Source organism: Antechinus flavipes, chromosome 5 (genome assembly GCF_016432865.1).
Source record: "Antechinus flavipes isolate AdamAnt ecotype Samford, QLD, Australia chromosome 5, AdamAnt_v2, whole genome shotgun sequence".
Taxonomy (NCBI): Eukaryota; Metazoa; Chordata; class Mammalia; order Dasyuromorphia; family Dasyuridae; genus Antechinus; species Antechinus flavipes.
Window position 1 is genome coordinate 205,438,108 of NC_067402.1, and position 13,475 is coordinate 205,451,582.

At 37.0% G+C, this 13,475-nt stretch overlaps 1 protein-coding gene across 1 annotated transcript in view; it reads left to right on the top strand.

Moving 5' to 3' along the window:
* Positions 1-2,871: 2,871 nt before the first annotated feature.
* CPM (carboxypeptidase M) overlaps positions 2,872-13,475 on the top strand; it is a 72,644-nt gene continuing 62,040 nt past the window's right edge. Inside the window, exons 1-2 of the mRNA XM_052001037.1 lie at positions 2,872-2,973; positions 3,317-3,496. Of these exons, the coding sequence (XP_051856997.1) occupies positions 3,334-3,496 (163 nt within the window). The 5' untranslated portion in view covers positions 2,872-2,973; positions 3,317-3,333. The remainder of the gene's footprint in view (positions 2,974-3,316; positions 3,497-13,475) is intronic.

A 13,475-nucleotide genomic window follows, 5' to 3' on the forward strand; every position in this document is an offset into this window, starting at 1 on the left:
ACATATCTAACATGTATAGGACTGCTTGCCATCTGGGGAGGAAGTGGAGGGAGGAAGGGGAATAAGTCGGAACAGAAGTGAGTACAAGAGATAATGTAAAAAATTACCCTGGCATGGCTTCTGTCAATAAAAAGTTATTTTTTTAAAAAAAATCAGAGACTCTCAAAGTAAGAAAAAGCAAAAAAAGGAGGTTTATTACAAGCTTGTGAGAAAAGACATATCCCCTATGACAAGATGTTTGTCAGTAAAAGGAGTGCAAAACACAAACTGCAAAACACAAGTTTAAATAGAACAGAAGCCCCTCCTTAACCTTTTCTTCCATTGTTTGGGAGAATCCAGGCTAAACCCGGAAATCTATTCCAGAAATTAAAGAATACAAGTCAATAATAATAAACTCAATTTAAATTTCCCTAGAGAACTGCTATACTAGCAGATATCTTCAGATGAGAGAATTCAAAGCTATCATCATCTTTAAAAGAAGCACTTAGGGGCAGCTAGGTGGTGTAGAGGATAGAACACCAGTCTTGAAGCCAGGAGGACCTGAGTTCAAATTTGACCTCTGACACTTAATACTTCCCAGCTATGTGACCCTGGGCAAGTCACTTAACCCCAATTGCCTTAGGAAAAAATAGTGTATAAATGCTAATTAAGAGGTGGTGGGAAACAAGAGGGGAATGTTCATTGAACACTTGCAGCTTTTTTATAGCTCCACTTCTTCTTACAAAGTCTGAAGTCATAATTAGGACATATTTCCATGAGAGGGTCTTCACTCAGTTAATCCCACACAATTTCTCCTCTTTATTATCATTGAATACCTCTCATACTATTCTTGATACAGTTCCTCAATTATTTTGTTCTCGATCTCCAATCTTTCTGAACCTAACTTGTCCTTTTTCTCTACTAGGGTCTATCCTTGTGTAACTGGACTTCTGTCTCCAAGTTGCACAATCTTTTTTCTGTAGAAATCCCAGTAATGTCCCTAAAATTTCCCTATAAAACCTATTTGTGGGCCATCCTATGGTGTGGTCTCATTGCCTGATTATCTATGACTCTAAGTTTCAAGGGAAAAGGGCTCTCAAGATACCTATAAGAATGGAGAGTAACTTGCCTCTGGGCAAGGAAGCCAGAATGAAGTCTCTTCTCTTCTTCGTCCTTTTTTCCTCCCTTCCAGTCCCTTCCCTTTGCCTCCACCTTACACTGATCCTCCCCTTAAATAAATGATTGGGATCTTATTAAAGCAATTGACACTAAATTGTGAGGGATCAAGTGGACTGTCTACCTAAACCTATTTGCTAATCCAGGAGAATCTCTAATTAGTGCACTCTGGTCCAGATATACAATTTTTGGCTTTCTGATCGGTCACGTTAGGTACTATCTTTCCTCACTTCCAAACTACTCAAGGCCCAGGTGCAAAATGGTATTGGAGTGTGGAACCAACATATTTTCGCAACCTCACACCCCAACCCGCCCTCCTCTTCGGTGTGTCATTGCACCCCACAGGGCTCAATAAAAGTCTGTGTGTGGTGGGGGCGGGGGAGAGGGAGGTATGGATTGGCGCTATTCAAATTCAAATGGAGAATCCCAGAATGCTGAGAATGCATACCAGATCCGCGTTTCAAGACCATACACTCTCCAGGTAATTCCCAAAGCTGCAAAGAAACTGAATCACCTTCTCCGATTCACCGTGTAAAGCTTCCCCAAAGATTACTATTTCTTTGGCATTCGCTACCAACAACAACAAAAAAAAAAAAAAACTTTCCAAATGCGCAAAGCATTTTGTGTATAGATTATAGCAAAAATTAAGGGGGAAAAAACCCTCACGTTTTGCAATTTTGGAAGATAAGAGTTCTTAGTTTGTTATACCCTACATGCAAAATTTTATAATGCTGGGCTGTGCAACAATATCCAATTGAGTAGGGGGGCGAAGAGATGATGAGACGAGGACTTTTGTTTTGGTTAGATTTAAAAAAAAAAAAAACTTCCAAGAAACTTGAGAAACCTGAACTCTTGGATTGAACTAATTTGCTAGCATGGGTTTTGTCCTACAGAGGAGGTCGGCATGCTTTCTCTAGGAGACCAAAGAGACAGATACAAAGAAATTCTAGGACCCATACAGCTATTGCGTCTGTCTACTTTTAAAGTAAGTCAGGAATGGTGCAGCGGATAGAGCACCAGCCCTCAAGTCAGGAGGACCTGAGTTCAAATACGACCTCAGATACTTACCACTTCCTAGTTGTGTGACTCCAATTGCCTCAGCCAAAAAAAAAAATAAATTAATTAAAAAAATAAAAATAAAAATAAAGTAAGTCAGGAACACGCACTAAAGTTTCTTGGAAATTGGAGCAGAGTTTTAGTCACTAGGAAGCTGGTTGAGTTCATGGAGCTCCCAGCCCAAGTTCGGTGTCCCCCCTTCCCCCGGCTCCTGTCCCCCACCAGTCCCACAGTAACAAGAAGCAGAGAGGATGATGATAGTGGAGTTTGCGAGGACCACACATCCGTGCTGACTTTTTTTTCCTGCAGCAAAAACACGCACTTTTAGGAAACCCACAGAAGGCACCTATCTCCGCGGTGCGTCCGGGACAGCGCAAGCCAGGCGGAGGGGCTGGGGCCAAGCAGCTTGTGCATGACAGCACGGAGCCTTCGGCTGCCTTTTCCTCCTCCTCCCCTGGCTCCTGCAGAAACTTGCACAGGTGAGAAAGCCGGCGCCCACGAGACCTAGGAACGGAGAAAGGAGGGATTCTGGAGAGGTGTGTATGGAGGAAGGACTGAGGAAAGGGGGGAGGAGCAGGGTCTGGCGGCGGAGCTCCTGACTGGACAATGGAGACGTCGCTCGGAGCCAGCGGGGCGGGGCCAGCCGGCCGACTAGCCCAGTCTTAGGGCTACAAGAGGTGTCCGGGAGCAGCTGCTGCTTGCGGGACGGCAAGCGCCTGAGCCGGGGCGCAGCTGCTGCAGCTGTTGGGGGCACTGCGGGAGGTAAGAGAGGTTTGGGAGGAGTAGACTGCTGGGACAGTGCCTGCAAGCTCCCCACGCTCACTCGCCAAGTGAAGCGGGTGGAGGATGTTCTTAGAACCAAACTTGTAAGGAAGGTCGTAGCTACAAATGCTTATTGAACTGAAGTGAATTTGGATGAATGAGATTGAACTGACCTCAACTGAACTGAATTGACCCTTTCTGAATTGAACGGTACTGAAGGGAACCGAATTGAATTGCTGAATGATGCTCCTAGCGTAACCCAGGATCTTTGCAAAGGGCTAGTAACTTCTTCCCTCTTCCCCAGTTTCTTCTAGACTGACTTTTTTTTTTTAATTCATTGTAGCATTTTCATCCTAAAACATGGATCTTCTTTTGTACCTGTGCCTGGGATTCTGGGTACCTTTGGTGGCCGCGTTGGACTTCAAATATCATCACCAAGATGCAATGGAAGCTTTTTTGAAGGAGGTTGCCCAAAGCTACACTTCTATAACTTACTTACACAGTATTGGGAAATCGGTGTCAGGTAGGGATCCATCATTCTCTTCCTTCTCTCTAGTTCTTTTAAACTCTCCATTCCAAACCCTGCTCATCTCTTGTCTCAAAAAAAAAGAAAGAAAAAAGAAATTGGTCTTGTTCAAGACAAGAATGAATATGTAAATGAAAATATTGGTTTGTATTAAATTGTAAAATGTTTCTTGTTACTTGTCGTGGGGAAAGATGTTAGTAGCTCAGTTATTGTCAGTACCTTTTACCGCTCCCATTCTAATCAGAATGTCTTGAGTTCTTTTGCTGAAGTTCTCCGAGTAGAATATAAAATGTCTTTTCTGTTTCCGTTGGCTTATTTTAATAGAACCCTTGATGTCAACTTACGATGAAAAGGAACTCAGAGGTTTCAGTTCTTGTTTAAATTTAGAGTATTAGATTAATTAATGTCAGCAATCTTCCTGTTTCAAGTATTGCTTAATTAGCCTGATGTCCTAAAAATTATTCAAGAAAGCTGGATGGGAAGTTATAGCGGTAATGTGCTCCACAAATTCTGTTTTTAAAATAGCCTATTTATAAAGGCAAGGGCCATATCATGATCTGTACCTTGCATTTATAGAGTTTAGGTAATTTTGCTTTTTACTTTCTATTAGTTTTAGTGACTTAAAGCTGGAAGGGAATTCAAGCTATCTATTCTAACGCCCTCATTTTATAAATAAGAAAACCCAAATTTAATGAAGGTTAACTCACCTGCTTAAAATCCCATAGTGGAAAAGTCAAGTTCTCTAACTCCAAAATGGTGCTCTTTCCACAGAACTATTCTGAAACAGACTTTTAGTAAGTTAACATACTTAATTCTATGGGATAAATGTAAGGGAAATTTGATCATCCCAAAGATTATTACCAAAGACTGGCCAAGAACTGGAAAGAATCCAGAGGTCATCTTTTTTTTTTTTTTTTTTTTAAAGATAATCAAGGTCAAGTGATTGGCCCAGGGTCACACAGATAGATCTGAATTCTGATCTCCCTTACCCCAAGGCAGTATTCTATCATGTCATTTAGTTACTGAGGCCCCAGGAGGTTAAGGGATTTATTTGCCTTAATCATATGGACAATACATATCTGATTCAGGATTTGAATCCAGGTCTTTCAACTCTAGAGGGAGCATATATGTCACTATAATCTAGAACCCAAGATTGTTCTACTCCCAGTTTAAGAAATTTCCCTTTACTACAAATCAGATAATTGTATTAAGTAATAATAGGCTTTAACCCAATTGATGGTCTTAATTACCCTAAAAATAAAAAATAGCCACAGTTTAATGTTAAAACCAAATTTCTTATTAGAATTTTTTTTTCATGGGCTCTTCACCCTGTAGAGGAAGATATGGTATAGCCGAATAAACCTTATTTAGAATCAGAAAACCTGGGTTCAAATTCTGCTTTTTCTTATTGTGGAATCTGACTCCTTATACCTCTAGGAGGGGTTTTCTTGGCAGTTATACTGAAGTGGTTTTCCATTTCCTATTCCAGTTCACTTTACAAAGGCAAATTGGATTTAATGAACATTCTCAGGGTCATAGCTACTAAGTCAGAGACTGAATTTGAACTCAGTTTCTCTTGACACCAGAGCCTGCACTATATCTACTGCGCCACCTAGCTGCTGGGTTTGCTTCTGTTACTTGCTATCTGAGTGTTGGACTTCAGTTCTTCATCTGTAAAATGAGAGGCTTGGAGTTAAAGTCCCTCCTAGCTTTAAATTCCAGATGCATAAAATTTGTATTTGGATTTTTTGCATTTGAGATTCTTATAATTTCCACAAACATTTTAAAAGATAAACTTGTTTATCTTGTTAAATATATTGTTTATTGTTAGCTGTTTCAGTAGCATCGTTATCAAATAATCTGTGTTGGGATTATTCTCTAGCATAGTATGAAATTGTGATAGTTGGATTCCTAAGAAACCATTTCTTGATTGTGATTAAACCTTTTCCCTCTCCTCCAATTCCAGAGCTTAAATAGCCATAAAAATACTCAAACTTAACAACTAAAGGGGAAGTTAGCAAGGATTAACCAGTGCTATTTGCCTCATCTACAAGTTGTTTTGTTTTTGAAGTAATGAAAAAACTTGGGATTTTTGTTTTGTTTTCAATAGAAAAGTGCTGGTGTGAGTGTGAGATAAAAGCTGGGGATTCCTTTCCTTTAGTAAACTGGCACTTCTGATAACTGGCTTGACATCAAACCACATTCACAGTGAAAAGAGGCTCCGACACTTTTTTTAGCTTGTATATATCCTTGTGGTTGGTCATAGGACAAGGTTATCATGTAAAAGGGAAAAACAACTGACACTTTCAAATGTGGTTAAAGAAAGAAAATCCAGATTCTCAATCTTTTTCTCAAGTCATTTTGTTGTGGAAAAATAAATATTAGTAACGATAGCAATGATTATAGAATTGCCAAGTTGTCCCTGAGTATTCACATGAATGTGTCCCTTCATGTTAATACTTTACACTAGGTTAAGTGTTTTTTACTGGCATTCTATGTAGGTAAGAGCGCATAGCAATGTACATTCAAGTGGATAGCATGGCATGGTTAAGAATGAACCAAATTGGGATACTATTATTATTTAATACTATTATCTAATTTTTAGTCAAAAGAAGTCTCCTAAACTGGGAGTTAAATAACCATGGGTTCTCATCCAGTAGATTATGATGACATATGTGCTTACTCTGAAGTTGAGGGATCTGAATACCTCAGATGTGTATTTTCCACGGGACCTTGGGAAGTAACTCCCTTGTTCTCCTTGAATCTCAATTTCTTCATCCTTGGGGCAGCTAACTGGCAGAAGGGATAGAGGACATCCTTGGAGTCAGGAGGACATGCGTCACAAATATGTCCTCAGACTTACTAACCTTGGATAAGTCACTTAACCCTGATTTCCTTCCTCCTCGTCCCCCAAAACAAAGTAAAATTAGTGAACAGAATGGGTTTAAATCCTTCCTTTAACATGCTTGGCAAATCAATGAATTTATCAGTGGTCCCAGGCAATTTACTATAATAAGTAAATACTTTACTATACTAAAAATGATGCCATTTGACAGGAAGGTATGTATGGAGCTTCACTGGACTTGGAATCAGGAGACACAGAGTTCAAATCCCTCCACAGATAACTTGCTCGCTATGTAGATCATAAAGAAGTCAATTGACTTCTCAGAGGTTCAGTTCCCTTAATTTGGAAAATAGTTATATAATATCATGTTGCCTATCAAATAAAGTGATTGTACTTTGTAATTTGAAGTTCTGTTTGATTTGTCTCTGACTTTCTTTTTTAGGTAAAAAAACTATGAATAGAATCTCGTTAAAGTGATGAGCCAGGAGTTGGGGAAAGGCATTTTCACAACATTTCATAGATGTGTGTGTGTGTGTGTGTGTGTGTGTGTGTGTGTGTGTGTGTGTGTGTGTAGTTAGATTTTGCGGCTTGCCTCTTGCCTCCCTGCTCCCCTTGATCTGAAAATCCACATAAAATTTGTTGGCTTTCCCTTAATACTAGAGACAAATTAAACTAATACTAGAAAAGTCTGAACTTTTCCCTTTTTCTTTTATGGGATTTTTACAGTATCTTTTTGCAAAATTTGGGTTATATATTTGGTCATAGGCTCTGTGTCATTAGCTGGCCTTCACATGTTATCTGTAGCTTCTGCAAAACTCCCCACAAAATTCCCATATTTAGTCATATCATTTTGCACTATCAAAGCTACGATGAGAAAAAGATAACTGTTTATACATAGGTAGATGTTACATATATATGTGACATGTGTATGCATGCTATACATATGTATGTGTCATGTATAATTTATAGCTAAATATAGAACCACATATGTAATCTAGGGAAAATGTCCTTGGAAAGATATCCCTGTGCAACATTGACCTAAATCTCTTTTTTTTCAAACATATCACACCCCTTACTACTTTTCATTTATCTTACATATCCCAGCTTGGGGGCAACCTCTACAATTATCCCTTTCATAACACAGGAGTTGTGGTGAAGTGCCCTGAGCTTCTATAAAATTCATGTAAAAATTTTTGGGCCTCCAAGAAAAGAGAACCTGAATTTTATCTTTATATACCATATACAATGTACCTTACTGTAAAGTTTGCGTTAAATATTTGGTCATATATACCATCATGTATAGTCCAATGTGCAATATATGTGTGAAGAATAATGCCGATAACGTGACTGCTAATAACATTTACAATGTTTTAAAGACATTTATAAAGCACTAAGTTCAGTGCCTGGCACATAGTAGAAACTTGATAAACTTACTAAACTCATTTGATCTGTGAGGCAGGTACTATATCCGTTTTATTTTATTTAATAAATGGAGAAATTGAGGCTCCAGGGGTTAAGTGAACCTACTTCTTTTTGACTCTCTAGTTAATTATATCATATTAGTTAGAATCTGGCTTTAGATGAATCTTTTAGCACTGGAATTTATGAGAAAACCACTGATAATGTGGTGATGTGAAATTTTACATATTTAAACATTCCTCTCTAATCGTGTATTTCACATTCATGATAATCCCTTAAGTTATTAGGTGTTTTAAAACAATTCAAACTGTCTAAAAATCTTTGAGACAACTTAAATACTCTTAAATAAACCAACACCTCAAGATTTAAAGTTTCTGAATTATTTCCTTTTCTCAGGAGCCCAAGGACTGTTTATTACTTCTATCAGACTATTAAGTAGGCCTTTGTGATAGTACTGAAGGGGCTCAGATATTTAAGTGAATTCACTATCACAAAATCCCCTACTACAAGAAGAAACTTTTAAAGAGATTCTGCAATTCCAAGAGGGTCAGTATTTCCCCTCACCCCAAACCTCATGCTCAGTCAAACTAGGATCCTATAGGATCCTATACTTTACTCTGAAAAGAGAAGGGAATAAATATTTATTAAATACTGTCCATGTGCCAAATATTGTGCTAAATGCTTTTTCATTTGATCCTCACAATAAACCTGGGAACTAGGTACTATTATTATTCCCATTTTATAATGGAGGCAAACAGGTTAAGTGATAGCTAACTTTTATTTCTTTTAATAGTCTTTTATTTTTCCAAATACATTCAAAGATGGTTTTTAACATTCACCTTTGCAAAACCTTGGGTTCTGTAGTGGCTAGAAACTGGAAAATGAATGGATGCCCATCAATTGGAGAATGGCTGGGTAAATTGTGGTATATGAATGTTATGGAATATTATTGTTCTGTAAGAAATGACCAGCAGGATGAATACAGAGAGGCTTGGCGAGACCTACATGGACTGATGCTAAGTGAAATGAGCAGAACCAGGAGATCATTATACACTTCGACAACGATATTGTATGAGGATGTGTACTTCTGATGGAAGTGGATTTCTATGACAAAGAGACCTAACTGAGTTTCAGTGGATAAATGATGGACAGAAACAGCTACACCCAAAGAAAGAACACTGAGAAACAAATGTGAACTATTTGCATTTTTGATTTTCTTCCCGAGTTATTTTTACCTTCTGAATCCAATTCTGCCTGTGCAACAGGAGAATTGTTTGCTTCTGCAAATATGTATTATATCTAGGATATACTGCAACATATTTAACATATATAGGACTGCTTGCCATCTTGGGGGAGGGGGGGTGGAGGGAAGGAGGGGAAAAAACAAAACATAAGCGAGCGCAAGAGATAATGTTGTAAAAAATTACCCTGGCATGGATTCTGTCAATACAAAGTTATTATTAAATAAAATAAAATTTAGAATAAAAACAAAACAAACAAACAACAACAAAGAAAAAAAAACACCTTGGGTTCCAAATTTTTTCCCCTCTCTCCTTCTCTCTCCTTTCCCCAAAATGGCAAGCAGTCTAACATAGATTAAATATGTGCAATTCTTCTTAATATATTTTCATATTCATTATGCTGTGCATGAAAAATCAAATTAAAAAAAAAAAAACTTGAGAAAGGAAAAAAAAGCAAGCAACAAAAATGGTGAAAAACTATGTTTTGATCCACATTCAATCTCCATAGTTCTCTCTCTGAAATGCAGATGGCATATACCATCACAAGTATATTGGAATTGCCACTTTATTGAAAAGAGCCAAGACCATAATAATTGATTGGAACAGTCTTGCTGTTACTGTGCATGATGTTCCCTTGATTCTGTTCATGTAAGTTTTTTCAGGCTTTTCTGAAATCATCTGGATAGCTAACTTTTATATAGCAGTTACTTTGTGCCAGGCATTGTGTTGAGGTATTATAAAATTATTATTCATTTGATGCTCACAACAATCCTGGGAAAGTGCTATTTTTCTTGAGTAAGTTCTTCAGTCATGTCCAATTCTTTGTGACCTCGTTAGGGTTTGGTTTGGTTTTCTTGGCAAAGCTACTGGAATGATTTTCTGTTTCTTTTCTAATTCATTTTACAGATGAGGAAACTGAGGCAAACAGTAACGTTACTTTCCTAGTCATACAGCTAATGAGTAGGCTTTATTTGAACTCGGATCTTCTCACTTCAGGCCCAGTGCCCTAACTAGTAAACCACCAGCTATCTCCAACGATCAAAATCTTACCTAGGAAAGTACTTTTTCTTCATTCTTCATAGTAATTAGTGTATGGAGCTAGTTCCAAATTCTCAATGTCAAGACTACCAAGGCAGGAGGGCAATGCTAGGGGCTCAGAGTTTTTATAGCTTTTATAGAATACTTATCTGTATCTGCTCTTTCCTCAAACTTCTGGAATCATAAACTGTTAGAACTAAAAAGGAAACTTTGATTATCCTCACTTTATGGAAAACGGAAGACATTTAACAAATCCAGCCTACATTTACTAAGTACCTACTATGTACTTCAGAGCTAAGTAAGATATGATCTTTGCTTGAAACAAATAGGGTAATTAAAATGCATGCAAAGAGAACATATTTCTAACCTATTTTTTCCTAACCATTTTTATTTTTAATAATAATTCATATTAACATAAAAATATTATTATATATAAAGTAATATAATAATTATTAAATATATCAATATACTAATGTTGATTGACTATTAATTAATATAATTAATATTTATAATTATTATGAATGTAAATAACATAAATAGGGAGATTAGAAAGGATGTAAAGAGAATATATTTCTAACCTATTATTTACTATATGTATTTATATAATTCATTCACAATTAAAAGCAAGAAAAATAAAGTAAAAAAAAGTTTCAATTTGCCTCATAGTTCATCAATTCTCTCTCTGAAGTTGGGTAGCATTTTTTCACATGAGTTCTTTGGAATTTGTTTTGAATCACTGCATTTGATTAGCTAAGTCTTTTGTAGTTGTTCAGCATTACAGTATTGCTGTTTCTGTGACCAATGACCTACTTCTCACTTTACTCTTTGTCAAATTATATTATTTGTCCCAGGTTTTTTTCCGGTTCATACCCACTAACTATTAGTATTTCCCAAGGGTCTATCTTTGGACCTCTGTAGAGAATCAGTACGTCCATGAACAGCAGAAGTCTAGTCCAGGTATTATTTGAGACCTACTCTCCCTTAGGACAAACTATTCAAACCATATTGACTCACCATCTCCCTAAAAATTGTAAAGACATACTTGGTAAATTCAGCATAAATTTTTTTTTATCTTGGTTACATTTTATTTGTTTTTTTGTTTGTTTGTTTGTTTTTTTAATTGTAACTTTTTATTGGCAGAACATATGCCTGGGTAATTTTTTATAACATCATCCATTGCACTCACTTCTGTTCCAACTTTTCCCTTCCCTCCCTCCACCTCCTCCCCTAAATGGCAAGCAATCTTATACATGTTAAATATATTACAGTATATCCTAGATACAGTATATGTGTGCAGAACCAGTTCTCTTGTTGCACAGGAAGAATTGGATTCAGAAGGTAAAAATAACCTGGGAAGAAAAACAAAAATGCAAACCGTTTACACTCATTTCCCAGTGTTCTTTCTTTGGGTGTAGCTGCTTCTGTCCATCATTGATCAACTGGCACAATTCAGGATAATCTTGATGGAGAATGCATGTGACAGGAACAAGGCATTTTAACTGTACAATGAATCCAAGACATACTTGGTAAATTCAGGATAATCTTGATGGAAAATGCATGTAACAGGAACAAGGCATTTTAACTGTACAATGAATCCAAGACATACTTGGTAAATTCAGGATAATCTTGATGGAGAATGCATGTGACAGGAACAAGACATTTTAACTATACAATGAATCGAAGACATACTTGAGGTAAATACATTAGTATGATAATTTCTGCTTTGTATTGATAAGTATTAAAATTATTTACAATTCTGTTCATGAGCATCACAACTATGCTATTTACAATTCTGTATTGATAATCTTCTTGGTTAAGGAAATGTCCTGGAAAGAATTGTAAGGAAGGTAGCTAGTAATTTTGTAACACTAATCTAAAAGGAATATAAATGCTAGCTCTCAGATTAATAAATGGAGACTGCAAAGCCTGTCTTCCACCTGGCCTTGGATACTCATTCACACTCTCAGATATTTGCTGGAACTGGTCTCCAGCAGACCTTTTTTCTTCTCTCTCTATCTGACTGGTTGATCAGATTCCCTGAGTTCAATTATAATTTCTATTTTTTCAGCTCTAACTTCTTTCCTAATCTGTCTCAATTCTCCAACATCTTAGATTTCTTAAACATGTCTCAAAAATAACATGTCCAAAAGAGAATATTACCTTTCTCCCAAAACCCTGCCTTCTGCCAAAATTTCTCAATGGCTGTTGAGCACACCGCCATCCTCCCAATTATTTAGGCTTACAAACTCTTGATCATTCTCTACTCTTCCCTTATCTCCTACATTCAGTCTATTGCCAAATTCTGTCATTACTACCTTTCTATTATCTCATATATGTTCCTTTCTCTTGTCTCGCTACATTGCATCCTATTAATGCAGGACTTCATCACCTTATATTTGCCATTTTAATAATCTTTTGGTTGGTTCCTCTGCCTTGTCTTATAGTGCTGGAGAAACTGAGGCAAGATAGAGGTTAGAGAGTTATAATAATTTAATTTATTGGAGAGTAAATCAATTTACTGAATCGGACTCTCATCTCCAAGTATCCAGTCTCCAATGTGGGATATAGAGGTTCTTTATAGGAAGACATAAACAATGACTTAATGGGGAGTGGATGGAGGTGACATTATGGAAAGGCACCAGACATGGGAAGGTTATCTGATATTCTGATGGGGAAACGATATTCTAATAGATTTAGGATGGGGAGCAGCATCTGATATTCTAAAATATAAGATCTTTTATCCTTATTAATTCTGATGATCAGGAGGGAAGGGTGGTATGATAGATAGCCTGAGGTTTGGGGCAGAATGACTGAGGTAGGGCAGTTCAAGGAGACTGTGGCATTACAGTCTTTCCTTACATTAAAAAAAAATAATAATAGCTTTTTATTTTCAAAACATATGCAAAGATATTCCCAACATCCACCCCTGCAAAATCCTGTTACAAATTTCTCTCCTTCCTTTCCCCTTACCTCCCTCCCCTAGACAGCAAGCAATCCAATATAGGTTAAACTTGTGCAATTCTTTTACACACTCCCACATTTATCACAAGAAAAATCAGATCAAAAATTTAAAAAATGAGAAAGGCAACAAAAAGCAAACAAAAACAAAAAAGGTGAAAGTACTATGTTGTGATCCATATTCAGTCTTCTTAGTCCTCTCTCTGGGAGCAGATGGCTCTCTCCATCACAAGTCTATTGGAATTGGCCCAAATCTCCTCACTGTTGAAAAGAGCCAGATCCATCTGTATTGATTATCATGCAATCTTCTTATTTCTGTGTATAATGTTTTCTTGGCTCTACTTCTCTTAGCATCAGTTCAGTTAAGTCCCTCCGGATCTTTCTATAATCACCCTGCTGGTCATTTCTTATAGAACAATAATATTCCATAACATTCACATACCATAATTTATTCAGCCATTCCCCAACTGATGGA